The sequence below is a fragment of the Actinia tenebrosa genome, unplaced genomic scaffold (genome assembly GCF_029948245.1).
Source record: "Actinia tenebrosa isolate PJP-AT-01 unplaced genomic scaffold, QUT_ActTen_1.0 PGA_scaffold11__36_contigs__length_13525064, whole genome shotgun sequence".
Taxonomy (NCBI): domain Eukaryota; kingdom Metazoa; phylum Cnidaria; class Anthozoa; order Actiniaria; family Actiniidae; genus Actinia; species Actinia tenebrosa.
The window spans coordinates 13,087,789-13,105,349 of NW_028292571.1; the positions used below are offsets into that span (position 1 = coordinate 13,087,789).

At 38.9% G+C, this 17,561-nt stretch overlaps 4 protein-coding genes across 9 annotated transcripts in view; all 4 read right to left on the bottom strand.

The window, feature by feature from the left end:
* Positions 1–17,561, bottom strand: part of LOC116287758 (uncharacterized) — a 92,475-nt gene that overhangs the window by 15,816 nt on the left and 59,098 nt on the right. The gene's annotated exons all lie outside the window — the stretch shown is intronic.
* Positions 1,741–3,480, bottom strand: LOC148912619 (uncharacterized). Its single transcript, XM_089027225.1, has one exon. The coding sequence runs from the start codon at positions 3,478–3,480 to the stop codon at positions 1,741–1,743; it is 1,740 nt and encodes a 579-aa protein (XP_088883351.1).
* Positions 2,130–4,901, bottom strand: LOC148912620 (uncharacterized). The gene is made up of 2 exons (XM_089027226.1): positions 3,829–4,901; positions 2,130–2,176 (listed from the first exon to the last, which is right to left on the bottom strand). Exon 1 carries the CDS (start codon positions 4,899–4,901, stop codon positions 3,873–3,875), a length of 1,029 nt encoding a protein of 342 aa, XP_088883352.1. The 3' UTR covers positions 2,130–2,176; positions 3,829–3,872.
* Positions 7,184–17,074, bottom strand: LOC116307198 (uncharacterized). 3 transcript variants are annotated; one of them, XM_031717350.2, is made up of 10 exons: positions 16,738–17,074; positions 15,881–16,128; positions 14,365–14,551; positions 13,122–13,250; positions 12,351–12,413; positions 11,486–11,601; positions 10,822–11,013; positions 10,244–10,497; positions 9,781–9,974; positions 7,184–9,018 (listed from the first exon to the last, which is right to left on the bottom strand). In XM_031717350.2, the coding sequence occupies exons 4-10, from the start codon at positions 13,126–13,128 to the stop codon at positions 8,783–8,785; spliced, it is 1,062 nt and encodes a 353-aa protein (XP_031573210.2). In that variant the 5' UTR covers positions 13,129–13,250; positions 14,365–14,551; positions 15,881–16,128; positions 16,738–17,074; the 3' UTR covers positions 7,184–8,782. The 3 variants fall into 3 exon arrangements, with proteins under 3 accessions (XP_031573210.2, XP_031573209.2, XP_031573208.2); XM_031717349.2 differs by lacking the exons at positions 13,122–13,250; positions 14,365–14,551; positions 15,881–16,128; positions 16,738–17,074 and having other exon boundaries at positions 7,184–8,997; positions 12,351–12,687; XM_031717348.2 differs by lacking the exons at positions 13,122–13,250; positions 14,365–14,551; positions 15,881–16,128; positions 16,738–17,074 and having other exon boundaries at positions 12,351–12,686.

The window sequence follows — 17,561 nt, forward strand, 5'->3', positions numbered from 1 at the left end:
GTGGTATGCATTGAATTCACAAGTAAACCTCTCCAGGTATTAAATTCCGTCATGGTTGGAAACGCAAATTGAATTTCCTGCATGAAAGACAAGTCGACCACTCGCGACTTCGTCTCTCGCTTGCTACGATTGTCAAATTCTCGTTTCACTCAAATAAAAAAACTGTTCGGATTGCAAGAAAGGTGGAGTTTGGGCAAAACTACACAAAACATGGCATAAACACGGACACGATCACGCCAAGGACTCGTCATTGTCAGACTATAATTCACATTGCGTAAGAGAAAAAAAAATTCAGCCAAATAAATTAATGAAAAAGTTTGATAGCGTTATCCTTTCCTTTCTGATTTGACCATCATATAATGCGTTCACTTTGTATAAAAATAATTCCATAATATTCTGCCAACACTCTCGCCGTGTCACCCCAAGCAATCGAAAATAAATTGACAATGCAAAAAAAAGAAAGAAAAAAGACTCTATTTTTTGTATATCTTCAATATCTTCAATTTCGATCCATTTGCCCAAAATCTTCATAATCTATTACGATGTTTTGTCTCTGATCTGATGCATGACACGTAGTTAGCTTGGCAGAGCGTTTTGTATTTTCAAAAGCACTCTTTGGTTTATAAAAGTACTCTGAAATAGTGAAGCTATTTTAATCTGTTTGCACAGATTTCCTCGTATGAACTGCATTCGATAATCAAGAATTGAAAATTAGACAAGAGGTAGACTTACCTTGAAGGATAATTGTAATTCTATGAGCCATATGGAACATTATGCCCTTATTATGCGTACTTTCTTGCGCATGCGCAAAGCCCACATTCCAAAGAAAACCATTGTTATGCAAATAGCAAACAGGTATATAATGTGAACGCCGGACAGACCAGGCCTCTCCTTTTCTTATGTGCAGATTAAAACAAACAAGAACATTTGGTATCATAACACTAGTAGGGGTTGGGAAGTCATATATCATGCTCCGACCCGGGTGGGAAAATAAGGTCATAATGTTCCATATGGCTCATAGAATTACAATTATCCTTCAAGGTAAGTCTACCTCTTGTCTAATTTTCAATTCTCTTTCACCATACTACACATTATGCCCTTATTATGCGTGTTTAAAGACATGATGCCAAATGATATTAGTAAGAAGATGCAATCAAAATGTACTGGTCATAGTCTTTATTATTATGACAAGACAATAGCACCTACAGATTTGCTTGTAGTGACGACAGGTTTATTGTAAAACCTATTTAAACGTGCTGGCAGCCGACCAGTCAGCTAGCTTCAAAATATCTGAAATGGAGGCTCCTTTAAGTAGGGCTGCAGAGCTAGCTGCGGAACGAAAACTATGAGCCTTATAGATTGATGTGTCTACAGAGGCTTGCTGAAGCACATTCTTAAGCCAACGAGCTATGGAGCACAAGCGAACTGCCCTATGGGGCTTACAAAATGAAATAAATATTTGATTCACTGAACCCTCATCCAAAGTTCTTAGGGATTCAGTTTGAGCAATATAATGCAAGAGATGTGCACGTGGGCACAAATTAATGTTTTCAGCAAAGCGTGGAATCTCGACCTTTGGAAAAATCTTTCCTGGTCGAGATGTCTTAATACGGTCCTTTATTAGAAATACGATCTTGTCTTCATAGACCGACATGTTATCGAGGCTGAGCTTATGAAGTGACTGGCACCTTTGGGCAGTAACTAGAGCAATTAAGGTGGCCACCTTCAGGGTCAACTCTTTCAGCTTCTGTAAGCTTTGCCTTCGTTAAATACATCATTAAGGAAATCCAGAAAGGCTGTTACAGGTGCTTGAAATAAATCAAGCGACCTAGTACCGTACCAGCTACACCAGTAGTGCCAGGCTGCACTGTATTGCTTGCAGGTGCCCTGAGACCAAGACTGACAGATAACTTTGGCAGCGTCTTTTGAAATGCCTTGGTCAACGAGCTGTTGCCTGACACAGTCCAACCAGCCAGTTGAAGCTGATCTCGAAGAGGGTGGACTTGGTCGTTGTGACGCAGGATCAGCAGATTGTGCCACCTGGGCAGTAGAATTGGACGAGCTGTAGACATTTCCAGAAGACTGGGATACCATGACTGGGAAGGCCACACTGGGGTTACGAGTAACACGTTGGACCTTGTCTCTCTTCAGTTGGATTAGAACTCTTGCAATAAGGCTAAAAGGAGGAAAGGCGTACGCATTAAAATCTTTCCAAACTAGAGAAAATGCGTCACATGCAAAAGCCGACGGATCTGGTGACCACGACGCAAAACGACGCACTTTGGCGTTCAGGCGCGAAGCAAAGAGATCTATATCAGGATCGAACGTTGCCTGCGACAACCACTTAAACACAGTGGGATGGAGGCTCCATTCCGTTCTATCATTAAAGTGGCGAGAGTTAAAGTCCGCAGTTTCGTTATGAATACCCGAAACATGGACGGCACTGAGCATTAGGTTTCTAGCTATACACCATTCCCAGATAGTTCTTGATAGCTGATTAATAGCGGGAGAGTGAATTCCACCCATGTTGTTAATATAATAAACGGCCGTCGTATTATCGATTTGTAACTGGACATGAGCATTGCGCAATTCTTTAGTGAAACATTTCAGAGCGAAAAACGCCGCTAAGGTTTCGAGATAATTAATGTGATGAGTGGTTTCGGTTAGAGACCACAAACCACCTGTGTTAAGTGTATTACAACACGCTCCCCAACCCGCACCACTAGCGTCACATGCTATAGTGATATCGGGTGCGGATGCAATCAAGGCTAAACCGTTATGATCAGCAATGTTATGGATTACCCACTGTAGATCGTCGCGTGCTTGGACACTCAGTGGACATGGGTCTTCAAAAGAAACGCCACGAGAAATAAGCTCAGATTTGCACATTTCGGTCGAGCGATAGAACAGTTTCATATACTTTACAGCTCGGAAAGCAGAAACTAAGAGACCCGAAACTTGGGCGACCTCGCGAACAGTAGGAGCGGAGTTCAATAAAAGCCGTTTACAATGAGAGACAATCTTTTCAATCTTACTTTCAGGAAGCGATATAGTCATGGATTCTGAATCGATAACAAACCCAAGAAATGTTATTGTTTTCGAAGGGTTGAGCTGGGATTTAGCAATGTTTATGGTGTATCCCAAGCGTGTCAAAAATTCACACACTTCTTGCGAATGAATAGAGCATTGTTCTGCTGTTTTGCCGATCACCAAAGTGTCGTCAATATAGAATACAACCCTAATGCCTCGGAATCTCAAGGCTGCATAGACGGGTTTGAGAATTTTCGTAAATGTACGAGGGGCTAGTTTATACCCAAACGGGAGACATGAAAACTCGTAAAGCGAATTTTCCCAAGTAAACCGTAAATATTTCCGGTCATTAGGATGAATAGGAATACTAAAATAAGCATCTTTTAAGTCAATTGTTGCCATAAATTCGCCTGGTTGCAACAAATGCTTGACATAATCTATACTTTCCATCTTAAAGTGGATAGTACGAACAGACTCATTGAGTGGTTTAAGATTGATGACTGGTCTAAGATCACCTGTCTTTTTGGGAACCAAGAATAAATTCGAGATAAACTCATCTGAAAGATGGTTCGTTTTAACGATCGCTCGTTTAGAGAGCAATTTTTCGACCTCAGAGGCAATTAAAGCGTGATCTGAGTCAGAAAGGGGTCGAGAGACCGGACGACGAAATTGCCGTGGTTTTGTCTCGAATTCAAGACGATAACCTTGAATAGATTGTAGAATCCAAGGGTCTGTGGTGATCTTACACCATTTATGGACTTTATGAGCTAGATTACCAGCAAGAGGAGAAACACTTACATCATTTACTTGTGTTTCTGAGCAGCAGTGTCTGACTCTGTCGACTATTTTTTCTCGTAACGAGGCGTCGAGCGGTTCTGATTGAATCTGTTGTAATTGTTGTTGCGCCGAACTGGGCCCGGCTTTGAGGACAAAAAATCGGCCTTAGAGCCTTGTCCTTGACGATTGCGGTTTCTGTTTCCACCACTTGCTCGAGTATCAGGATTCTTGGTGATCTTGACGGCAATTCTGTTCGCCTTAGCAATATCGTCTACTTTCTTAGACAAGTCATCTCCGAAGAGATGAGTTGTAACTGGAGTAGAAGCGGAACACAAAGACTGGTAGTCTTTGCTGAGAGAAGCCTTGAGCAAATCTCGCCGCTTGAGTGATGTCTGAAAACCAGCATTCCCAATGAATGCAAGAGCATCAGAAAGGGCTCCAAGGAGCTCTTGTGGTTCAAGGAGTTCTTTCTCCTTCTTGGCCTTTATAGCTGATTCAGCCAAAGACACTAAAACTTGACCAGTTTTAACAATCATCTTTTGTATTTCTTGGACGCCAAGGTCCACAGATTTTGCTTTGTGTGGAAGCTCGTTCCACAAAGGTGAATTCACCCGTGGCACGCACAAGAGTTCGCAATTCTCAGGCGTGTGATATTTTTGAAGCAGAGGCTTCATCTTGTCTTCAATAGGTTTAGTAGTAAACGATTCGTTTACTCGTTTCGCCAAAGCTTCTTTGACTTTGGGACCTTTATTCTCTTGATCATCGAAGATGGAGGGCGAGAGTTCAGATTCGGCGTCGTCAGATAATGTATCGCTTGCCAAATCGCCGAGTGAGGCACTCGGATCATAGCTCAGTCGAGCACGTTTAGGTGATGGTTCATCAACCTTAACGTCTTGAGATCTCTTTACGAGGTTAGACAGATCATCTATCGCCGACACGATGGAATCTATTCCTAATCTCTGTTGTAGGAAGGACAGCGACTCTTCTGTGAACAGCTCGGTCGACAAAGATGGACCGTCATCTTGTAGAAGCGGCAAATCGTCAGCATTAATCGTATTATCTGCATGGAGAGACTCTTCGGTAGTCTTCGGCATTTTTCTTCAGGCAAACTTGCTGAGAAATATAAAGGCATAGGAACAAAGTTCCGTTAATAGTCAACTCGTTTACAAAATTGTATCAAGTAAAACGAGCAAGGAACGTGAGCTTACCTTGTGCGCTGGCACAAAGAAAGGAGAGGCCTGGTCTGTCCGGCGTTCACATTATATACCTGTTTCCTATTTGCATAACAATGGTTTTCTTTGGAATGTGGGCTTTGCGCATGCGCAAGAAAGTACGCATAATAAGGGCATAATGTGTAGTATGGTGAAAGAGAATACAACCAAATATGTTATAATTGATCAGTTACCATAAGGCTTCCAGTGAAAGCTCTGGAGAATACATGGCTGATTAACTTTAAGCTTTTATGCAAAAGAGGTGCTACGGTGTGCGATTACATTTATCTTTTCAAATTATGACAGGTCAACAATCTACCAAGATATTATTAGAACTAACGTAAGATCATTAGTATTAAAACTAAGCGCAGATAAATATGAAGATCAATGCCGACTAGCCCTATAATAGTTTATATAGTTTATAAAATAATGAATAAGAACCCGATTACTAAATAGAATCTATTACTATTATTGTTATCTATTTATTATTAGATGTAGTTCCCGGACTTAGGTTTCGGTTTGAGTAGTTTGTTCGTTAATGTTCTCCTTTGCTTTAGGGTTTTTCTCCGGATTTTCTAAATTGACTGAATTTTCAGATATGCCACTAGTAAATCCCATTGGTTTATTTTATTGTATTATTTAATAGATGCATTTTTTAATGAATTTTGTTCCTTTTCTTTGTCTCTTTGTGGTATGTTTAATTCTTTTTAGTAGAATTTCTTGTTGGTTCGTCAGTTCCTCTTCTGTGTTCGAGGGTTATTCTACGTTTTTCCTTTGCAAAAACCTCGCTCTGGCCTTTGCCAGGGGAGCCTGACAAGGGCGGATCCGGGGGGAGCAAAAGGGGCTTTAGCCCCTCCTCTGCAGCAAAAAAAAACAAAAAAAACTGAAGAATTAAAAGCCTTTTTATTGTTTTCCGTGTTGACGGAAGAAACTCAATTAGCTCCCCCCCCCCCCCCCCCCTAAAGTTTTGGCTGGATCCACCTTTGCCTGAGCTGTGAAATCGATCACTCTCAACATGTTTTGCTGAATCAAAAATCTGGAATGAACTACCTACACCCATTTGTATGTGTAATACTTTGGACAAGTTTGAAAACAAAACAAGTTAAAAAACCAACCTATTTCAATCTGCTTAATATATTATAAAATATAGATCATACACTTACTAAATATTAACATTGACTATTACATTGAATATAACTGACTTTTAGACATTTATCGTTCGATGAATATGAACATGGACTTTTATATCCAATATTGATTGCTCATATATATATATATATATGGATCAGAATTTCTGCATATCGCTGTATATATATATATATATATATATATATAACCTCTTTTAACAGAAGGTCACTATGCTGGGACGCCCATTCCCCTCCAGAACTTACTCTTCACTCTTGGTCCAGGACTTGCCCGAAAGAGCCTAGGGTGTCACAAATTCAGTTTGATTCTAGAATTCCAAACCTACTCTGAGCCATTCGAGGGAAGTTAAGGCTGAAGGAGTTTCCTCTAGAGCTTAGTTTTTGAAATTCATGTCTGAATTTTTCACTTCTTACCCAGAATAGATGATTTTCGAGCAGTAAATGTGCACAAATAAGCCGATTGGGCCATGCATGGCTGGCCAAAAACAATATTAATAATTGGTGCCTCTCTGTGGTTTGCAGCTATTTAAGTATTCTCGTTTGGTTGTTGGTCTTCAAGCATTTGCATGCTATGCCATTTGATTTAGGAAACATTGCACTTTTTCAAAGGCATAGAATCAGATCAGCCATGCCTAGTTCTGACGTCAACGCTTAATTCCCCACTGCCTCTGCAAAGCTTTCCAATCTCAGAGCCAAGCTTAGCTTAAGGCTCTAATTAGTTTTGTTGTTTTTTTGTTATTCTCCCAGGCCCAACACTTAGTCAGTGCATGCATGCACACCTGACAAACTGACAAGATTATTAAGGTAAGAGAGAAGAGGGAGGGTATGGGAAGGTGAAGGGAAGCAGTGACAGAGCTAGGGGTGTGCACAAACCGCTAAAACAGGAATTGACCTTTCACTAGCAACGCATTCCAGTGTGAAATTCAGACCCCCTAAGTGTGCTGATGTTAGGGGGTGGGGGGAGGGGTACCTTTTCATAAAACAGGTTATATATATATATATATATATAACAAAGTATGTAATGTGGTCTATACTGGTGAAACAGTGCTCGATGCGTAGGGATGCAGAGCAATAGATATATAGTAAAGATTAGATTAAAGACGAGACATGTTCACTGTAACTACGAGTTTCGTGCTTACGCACTCATCAGACAGACTTTAATGAAACATATTCCTATTAATGTGATATTTATATACAAGAGGTGTAATGATTATTTACAAAAGAAGTATTGTTCGGAAAAAAGTTAATTAGCTAGGCCTGGATTTCTATTGTTCAGGAACATCAGGAAAACAGATTTTCTTTCGGACTTTTCATAGTAAATACACTATTAAATAAACTATATACAATTCAATAAGAAGCACAATACTGTATATTAAACTTTTAAAGTAAAGAACTTGCTTTTTAAAATATTATTTTTTTATCTTTTAGACTTCAAGAAAGAAGCTCTACAGAAAAACGTATGGAGTTCATCAGAGTTTGTCTATCGGACCCTTGAGTAAATACGTTAAAAAGTATGCACAGTCCAATAAGAAGTATATTATAAATATAATAAGTTATAAATATTTTTCATCTCTTAGATTATAAGAAATAGGTTCATCAAAAACACGTTGAGTTCCTCAGAGTTCAGTGTCTTTGTAAATACACTAAAATACTTTAACAAAATTAAAATGAACATGTTTTTAAAATTTTCTTCTCTTTCAGAATGTATTTAGTCAAACAGCTGAATAGTTGACGTCACCTAAATTAGATAAGTTATTTACTATTTTAGCTGACCTCAAATAATTTTGAAACTACAAGTAAACATGCAGCTACTGAGATTAGGGGAAGAAACGATGATAAAAATGAATGTCTATTCACTCATTCTATGGATAGGTATGACCGTTATTTGGCGCACTTTTACTATTTTAGGTGACGTCAACTAAATAGTTATCTAAGTTAGATACATTTATCTAACTATACAACAGTTTGACTGAATGCACTCTATAAGAAAGAGGTTCATCTAAAAAACGTGGAGTTCCTCAGAGTTTGTATCTCGGACCCTTGGGTAAATAAACTCAATGAGAAGAACAAAATAAAAACGTTTTAAATATATCTCCTTTTTTAAATAAGAAAGAGGTTCACCAGAAAAACGTGGAGTTCCTTAGAGTTTTTCTCTCGGTCCCTTGAGTAAATACACTAATCTACTTACTAATTCGTGTGACTACTTTCTGGTCAATAAAGTCTATCAAGTCTATTTGTCTCTCTCAATTGGTTCCCAGATATCGCTCTTCTAGAGGCGTGCAGACTTCAGATACCTTCGGCTTGCTAGAATAGTGATTCACGTTAATCCGTTGTTTGTTCGAGTGAACGCGTGGCCAGCCCTAACAGTAGGTCGACTATGGGCCCATAATCTAGTTCCACTCTCAGGCTACAAGGTAGACAACACTTTAACTCTAGAGCCCCATTCTGGTTCACGTTAATCCGTTGTTAGTTCGAGTGACCGCCTTGTCAACCCTAACAGTAGGTTGACTATGGACGCATAATCTAGTTCCACTCTCAGGCTACACGGTAGCCAACACTTTACCTCTAGAGCCCCATTCTGGTTCACTTGAACGCTAAACCGCCCCATTCTGGTTCACGTTAATCCGTTGTTAGTTCAAGCGACCGCCTGGCCAACTCTTCCAGCAAACCGTCTATGGACTCATCTTCTCTTTCCACTGGCACTATTGCTCTGGAAGAATGCGGTTGGTTTTGAGACTGCCAGTTGGTTTCCATTAATAGATTAATGTTCCTCAATCTATCTTCGATCCCTTCAATCTCTTTGAAAAGATTCAGTTCTATGGCAATGGCCAGGGCTGATTCGAGAATCAAAGCGGCTGTGAGCAAAGACTGTTATTAGGGTCTCAGCTTCGTTGAAACCATGTAGAATGCAAGAAAGGTGTACATGCTACACAGGGGCGTGTGTAGGGAATGGGTTTCGGAACCCCCCGCCCCCTTAGTTGATTAAGTGTGTAGAGAATCACCATTTTGTAAAGTTTAAAATATATTGTGATTCATACATTGCAATATTACGTAAAATATCGTGCATCACTACTGATTTTGTTATTTGCACCAAATGAACCCCCCTCCCCCCCATGAAGCGCCTGCACAGGTCCCTGCGTGTACAAGTAGCAGTAAGAAACAGGTAGCAGTGGCAATGAGCTTAGGCGAGAGTAATGACGGCAGAAGAGTAAGTGATGGTGGAATTGATAGTGGTACCACAGAATGATTAGTTAGTAGTAGTGTGGTGTACTTAGATATTGCTAGTGATATTGGTTACTGGTAGTGGAGTAAGTAGTGCTCTAGTAGTTTTGAAGTTAAGATTATGATAACAGTACTAGTGGTGGTATGTGGAAGAGGGATGTTAACCGAAGTATTATAAATATAAAGTATAAATATGACCAATCTGACTTTATTCTTCACTGGACTCTAAAGATTACTTCATGCTTAGGTTGTCCAAACGTCAGTCACATCAAACAGTCCTTCTCACGACTACATCCACCCGGATGATCATAGTACTTCGATTAACATTCATTCTCCTTGGTTCAGACCGTTATATACAATACAGTAGAGCAAGTAGTACCAAGCAAAAAACTCACCAGTCTTAGCATCTCCTTTTATAACTTCAGCCGTGTAAACCGATCCATTCATTGATGTCCTACGTATATGGTAATCTGATTTGGCAATGAAAAAAGTCACTCGATGCCTCTTGGAACAGTCATTCAAGAGATTAAGTTCCACGTAGTCGATGGCTCGAGATGCTTTGGCTAGTGCCTTTTCAGACACTTGTTGGCTATGGGATCAAGAGAAAATGCAATCCATTAATGCGTAACTGATTTAGCACGTGGATGGTTTAGGAACGGGTGGCTGATTGAGTGGCTAGTATCAACTCTAAATTATCAAACTTATCATGACCATCACCAATATCATCATCATCGGCACCAATATCGGCGTTATCATCATCATCACTATTATTATTATATGATGGCAGATTGAGCACACGACCACAGCGGTTGGAGATGGGGTATTTGAAGGGCACTCATGCTCAACCCGTGGACATACCTCATATCAGGACATCTCTGCCTGGACGTTTTCAAATGGTAATTTATTTCTCTTGTTCGTGTCCTCATTGGGCATCGGTTCGTGTTGTTCTGTGCCTGGTTTCTCCAATGCAACTGAGTGTTTTCAAATCGATATTCAGCTTCCTCCTTCTCGCAAATCGATAAAGGAGCCTTGGCTGACATCTCAGCTAATAATGCCGCCCAATTGTACTGATTGACAGCCGTTTCTTCACATACTTCTATTGCTTCGAGTAACTGGAAACAGGAAAATATTTCAACAAATAACTATACCGATAGGAAGTAAAAGAGTAACGAAAGAAAGAAAGCAAAGGATGTCTATCAGGAAGAAAGATGGTAGAAATGAAATGAAAGGAACAATCCAACCACGAAGAAATAAAAGAAAGAACAAATGAACCCACGAACGAACGAATTTGGAATGAAAGCTTAAGCAAGGAAGGAAGGAAGGAAGGAATTGTGACACACAATTGTGACATCGAAAGTTATGAAGGCTAGGCAGAAGTCAATGGCAAAAGTTCTGTTGCAATAGTAGCTTATATCCAGCAGAAGTTAATGTCTTACCTCGGTGGAGATTTCCATGTGTTCTTCACCCCTTTTAAAGACTCCCCGTTGTCTGAAAACAGCAGAAATAATGTAATGGGCCTTAGCCATTAAAAAGCGGCCGTTCGGTGAGTTCATTGAACGTTCAAACACCCTCATAGCAGTGTTTTCGCATTCATCCAACTTGTTTTGACCAAACAGTATAATACTTTCCTGAAGATTAAGAACACATAAAGAATACCCATTAGCAATAGACAGCGACGTCAGCAACACCAACAATTTTCAGCAAAGGAGACCGCAATGACAACGATAGCTTTTAAGAAAAGTAGCAACAACAGTAGTTGCACAAGAATGCAGCAGCAGCAAGAACAACAACAACAGTACGCAACAACAACAACAACAGCTTTCAAGAAATAGCAGCAATAAAAAAAGCTGAAACGACAACAACAACAGCAGCAACAGTAGTAATAATATCCAAAACCCGCGGTAACAATACGAGAGCTTCCCAAGGACATCAGGCTCTAGAGGGCGTGCCACAAACAAATCCGAGTAGCACAACCATTATCTTATGCGGCAACAACGGAGTGGGGGTCCAAATTCTTGAATAGGGTGCAGATATGCCTACTACCCGCCACCCACTCAGAGTCCTCGATAAAAATATGAAAGGTCCCCTAACATAACATACCTCTAACTCAACAGACAGTCGAAGGTCCTTGTAATAATCTTCTCCAAATTTTTCTTCAAGCAATTTAAGACCTTGGAGCAGTTTTATTTGCTCCACATAAAACTGTTGGTACATTCCTAGATCAAAAAATCGAATTGTCACTCATTACATAATCTGCCAATAATGAAAAGAAAAAAAACCGGAAAAGAAGGAAAGCATGTGTGGTAGGGAAGTAACAAGAGTATATTGACTTGGGGTGCTCACCATTTATCAAGAAAAACCGGAATTCCCTGTCGAAAAGCAAACGGTGTGTGTCATTCGGATAGGAAAGTAATCCACTTTTCCCGCTCGTTTTAGTTCTTCCGGTAAACGGGTGTACCACTTGCCGGAAGTCAAAGTCTTCCGCTGTTTTCTTACATTAGCAAACGAATTTCCAACAAAATGAATTGGGTTAAATGGTAAGCACTACCTGATCTGCAAGCTAGTATATTAATTCCAGATAAGAGAGATAAAGATACTAAGGGCAATAACAGGACTATCTAGTAGTCAATATATTACATTCCACACTTAATGTGAGTGTGTCTTGGATTCCAGATCTTGATTTTCCAGGTTCAGGGCGGTAGCAAAGCAAAAAATATATGGGGCTTCAAAAGACTGAGGGGAAAGGTTCAAGAGACAAAAGACAACTGGCACTAACAGGTCACGTGACCACCCCCTTGCAAAAACGAGCAAATGAGTCAAAATGAACTCCAGAAATGAAAGAGAAAAAAAGAGAAGATCGAAAGAAAGAAAGAAAAAGAAAGAAAATCAAATTCAAAGAAATTCAGAATCAACATTGCTTAATAAGCATGAGTCATTTCTTAAATAATTTTCTTTATTTTATTACCATTATCGCCCAAGTTTTGGAAGTGCATTATGATTTTTTTTCCAATATCATTCGCCAGAATACCTAAAAATGAGTTAAAAGAACCAATTAGACCTTCATATGCTTTGCCTTGGGTGTAATGGTTTTGCATTTCAAACCATTCTCATCAACTGTATTCATGTGTCTTCTCTTACCCAGCTGTTAAAAACCCGAGCTAAACTAAACCAAGACCAAGGCCAAAACTTATCATCAAAGGCAGATGTCCCTCTGCTGCACATGCACATGCCCAGCCCTACCTCTCTGCCTGACCCTCCTTCTCTGGCCTATACCTCTGCCTGACCCTCCTACTCTGCCTGACCCTACCCTTCTGCCTGACCCTCCTCCTCTGCCTGAACCTCCCCCTCTGCCTGACCCTCCCCTTCTGCCTGACCCTCCCCCCTGTCTGACCCACCTCCTCTGCTTTAACCTTTCCCCTCTGCCTGACCCTCTTACCTACCTGTTCCTCCCCCTAATCTGCTTGACACTATCCCTCTGCCAGACTCTCCCCCTATGCCTGACACCGACTCTGCCTGACACTAGTCCCCTCTGCCTGACTCTCTTACTCTGCTGTTCCTCATGATCACCCTCTGCTTGATACTACCCCTCTGTCTGACCCTACCCCTGTCTACTCTATACTTAGATCCTGGATCTGTTACTATGCACATATTGCATAACCTAATTTTGTATACTCTATGCTGTACTGGCACAGAGATCCTATCACTGCAAGTTATACAATCACAAAAATTTCATGACCTGTCATTTTAATTTTCAGCTGGGGTCTTTCAACTTCAGTGATATTTCATCCTTCTTGATAATCAAAGACATCATGGTTCCTCTCATGAGTACTAACATGATACGTATCACAATCAAGAAGTGTTTTTCCTAAAATTCAAGAGAAAATAGACCTGTTTAGCTTTGGCATGGAGTAAAGGCATTTAATTAAACAGTGAAATAAAAAAAGGCTAGTCAATGTGTATAAATCAAATTCACACAAAAGGAAACAATGGAATTAGGGTCTACTAATGTGTATTAGTCTAATATCTATTGCACGGGTTTAGTGACTTCACTCTAATCAAATTCAAACAAAAGAAAACAATGGAATTTGGGTCTACAAACGTGCATAAGTCTAATATATATTGCACGGGTTTAAAATGACTTCGCTCTAATTAATGGTTTTCCATTTCAGACGTCCATCTGTGCCGTTCCCCAGAGTAACATTATTTTATTTCTTTGTGGCTGCTGTGCATGAGAAGATCGACACATGAATATGGAAACAACTTAATAAACAAAGGATGACTTTTTATCTGCAAGAAAATCACTGTGCACAAGGAACTTTATTATAAACTTTATTCAAATTAATTAATGCATAATTACAAACCTACTTGTATATCAAATCAATCTTTATGCTCATGGATACCATATTTTTCAAGTTTTTTTGCATTAATTTTTAAACAAATTCCCAATATTTTACAGCTTATAATAGCAAAAAAAACTAGCTAATTAAGTGTCATCATGTTCCTTGCCAGCCATTTGCAGCAGTTTTTTTATTTTTTGATGTCTTATGACCCATTACCCATGATCCATTCTGAGGGAGTACTGTGCCAGGATTTGGGTAGGGGTGTTCGGCTGGGATTCTGAAAGGGGTTTACCCCTATTTATGACAAAAAAAAAATCAATTTTGTAGACCCTGTTTATGACAAAAGATATAATCAATTGCACCCTGAGTTCCTGTTTTAGTTATATGTCAGCTCTATGCGTATATGTTTTTTCGATGACCATTAGATAACCAGTTTCGGTCAATATGAAAGTTGAATCCCTGCATATGACAGGAAACTCACGAAGAACTTGGAACAGGAGTGATATTGCATGATACCCTGCTTATGACAGAAACTTGAAAATAAACCATGATTATACCCTGTTCAGCAGATCATCCCCATGATCCTTTCTTGACCCCCCCCCCCCCCCTCCCCTGCATATAAAACAACCTACTACTAACCATTACTGTGATTCTCATAAAGATTGATCTTGATTTGGTATGTTAACGGCTCATCTTCTTCCACAGGAAGTATACACCTTTCATTCCTCTGGTAGTTGGGAAGTTGATTCTGTTTTTGATCAGTTGGTGGGAAACAGACAAGGCCATTTGGAGAAATATCCACCTCAATGGAATATGTCCCATTATTCTAAACAAAGAGTTATAGCAAGAAAATTAGTCACCATGAATTAGAAATTCAAAAATGAATTAATCTGATGTTCAAAGACTGAGATTCTAAATGCGCAGCGCACGTATTCTAAAAATAGCTTAAAGATTCAGACAAACGTTGCATTCTGTTTAAATGCATGAACAGCATTATACAAACTGATTTTATTATTTTACTTGAATTAAATAATAACCCAATGCATGTAAACTAAGATCTATACTCAGAGATTTAGCCTGTGAAAATTATCTGATGAAAGTAAACTATAAGTTTGATTGTCTGAATTAATTCGCTTTTATCTTTGTTTTTATGACGTCTCGGATTCTATTTGTAATATTTATAATGAATATTTATACTAAAGTGGCTAAGCCACCTAACTCAATATTTTTGCCCGGAATAACCTCGTTCCCAAGCACTATAACTTATCTATATATATCTATATCTTCATGTATTTCATAAGTGCTACACGGTCCACACCATATTCTCATCTTTGCATCATTAAATTACCGTGACCTAACATCTATTTCACCCCGGCCTGTTCTCAGTCTGACCTCTAGCTCAGCTGTTAGAGCATTGGTAGTACAATTCCGAAGATCCTGAGTTCGATTTCCCAGCGACATTGGGAAAATAATTTTTCCGAATTCAATTTCAAGGGCTTTCACCCTGAATAAACTCATTCCCTGCAAGCACTATAACTTATCTATATTTCTATATTTTCAGTATAGATTCTACATAAAGTGAGTATTTGAATGGTAAACGAATTTCATATGATTCCAGTGATACATCTTGAATAATCAAAGTTTATATTTCCAAATTAATAAATGTGATGTCATAATTAAGGCAAGATTAAATATTCCTCGATTGCACGTTACGTCATTGCGGCCTCTCGGGGGAGTGTTTAAGGTGCCATTTAACAAAAGATTTCTTATTAGCATCCATTGTTAACGGCACCACAATGGCCGCCATGCTTTTGTCTTTTGACTCTCTTATGGGAATGTAAATTGCAACCCATCAATACAAAACGTTTCTGGGCAGCAAAATATTCTGTGTATAACCATCATTGTCATTACTCATGGTTTATAGAAAACGGTACTAGCAAATTTTTTTTTATCATAGTAATCAGTGTTGCAATTTTTTTTAAAACGATGAGAAGCAAACTCAAATTCTTATAATGACATCACACTTATTAACATATTGGAAGTATAAACCTTGATATCTTCAAGATGCATCACTCAAATCATATGAAAATCTTTTACCATTCAAATATCCTCTTCATGTTATAGAATCAATACTGAAAATAGCAAATCATCTTACGATTATTAGAATTCGTCGTTTATTCTTCATGTGACAATTCCAGAATTCATCAGTCTCTGAATCTTTGATACCAACTATGAACTGCACCATTATCGATGTACCAAATCCATTCTCAAGATAAAATCTATTGGCATTTTGCCTTGCTGAAGATTGACCAACTTTGTCAAAATCAACCACTTGTCTTGACAGACGAATTATTCCAATGCGAGCAGTTTTAGGCCTGAAGGTCGAAGTTGTTGGAAGTGCCCCTAAAAATTATTTTTTAAATGTACTCTTTAGTTATTATTATTTTTTGCTTATTTTTTAAAATATTTAAACTTCAATTGAATATATAAACACGAAAAAAATTCTTTGGAAGAGTATATTAAAAATATACATATTCAAGTGGATTTTAAAATTCATGATTACATTTAAAAATATAATTTGAGGATTTTTGGAAAACAAGCCCTATTTTTCCAAGAATGACGACGTTTTTCAGACGACACGGATTGTCTCTAACTCTTTTTAAAGAAAAGGCGTCATGAAATTTAAAATTCTTGGTTTAATATTTAATTCAATCCTACGTATTTCAGCCGTTTGAAACACTTTTAAGTTAAAATGCGCCGTGCTATTAAACAAATAAGCGAAGAAGCTTCTAATGATGTTTGTAAAGGATTCCTTGGATAAATAATGGCCAATTTTATGCTAAAAAGGCTAATAGTTCGTGATTTATGCCCGACTCTTGTCTTGTTAGAGCTTTCAAGCTCGAACAAATAGGAAACGTCGACCGTAGCGCACGAAAAATTCAATACTTCACTACGCAGAAGAAAACTTGTCTAATTACAGTAAAATAAAATAAAAATAAGGTTTATAATTACCTTTAGTGGTTTCCTAAACTCACTCAAAGCCTGCCATTGATAAAAACCACGTTCAATTAAAAAGGAAATCCTTTTTTTTTGTGCATGAGAGAAGAATAAACCACTTTCACAAGGACCTACTTTCGTTTTGAAACTGATTTGGCGCGTGGTGGGATTTTTAATTTGTTGTGTCACGTGACACGTGGGTATTCCCCTACTTTTTTTACGTGATCGTGATGTAAGCTTGCAAATATCTCTTGCAAATATATCTTTTTCAAGTCTTTCTTTACAGCGTTCGCTTAGATCGCTCATTCACTGTGATGATCAACACATCTATCATTATTTAAATTTCAACACAGTTCTGCCCATTCAATTTCCACAAATATATATTTGTAGAAAAATGAGATAGCGGGGGGGGGGGGGGGGGGGGGGGGGGGGGGAGAACTAGATTATTTTACCTAGGTATTAGGTAGGCAATGGGGATAGACGGACACTGGTGAAAAACGAAAGACGTGAGATAGACGTCGGATAGACGACAAACCGGAATCAATTCGGCTACCGATTTCTTTCCGAAAATGCGGTTCCGAACTATTCAAACAGCGCTGGCAGACTCTCAGGCATTTTAAAACGTCAAAGAACTTCATTTTAATGAAAAGTTTAATCTTTAACATCCACATAGGAACCATTTATTTTTTCATCACATCTATTATTCTTTAAATACTTTGGACTATAATCTGGACTTAGTTTAGATCTACTCTCAAAGCGGTGTCACAGGGATTTGTGTTCCCCCGAGTTATGTGTTCCCCCGAACACTGGGCACTAGTGTTTTGTGTTCCCCCTTCCCC

Bases quoted from the DNA above. Each gene is read 5' to 3' on its own strand.
- LOC148912619 (XM_089027225.1), bottom strand. From the start codon at position 3,480: ATGGAAAGTATAGATTATGTCAAGCATTTGTTGCAACCAGGCGAATTT.
- LOC148912620 (XM_089027226.1), bottom strand. From the start codon at position 4,901: ATGCCGAAGACTACCGAAGAGTCTCTCCATGCAGATAATACGATTAAT.
- LOC116307198 (XM_031717348.2), bottom strand. From the start codon at position 12,480: ATGCAAAACCATTACACCCAAGGCAAAGCATATGAAGGTCTAATTGGT. The intron at 11,014-11,485 runs GTATGTTATGTT...CTTAATCTTCAG, and splicing joins GACTGTCTGTTGAGTTAGAG to GAAAGTATTATACTGTTTGG. The intron at 9,975-10,243 runs GTATGTCCACGG...TTGATCCCATAG, and splicing joins CAGAGATGTCCTGATATGAG to CCAACAAGTGTCTGAAAAGG.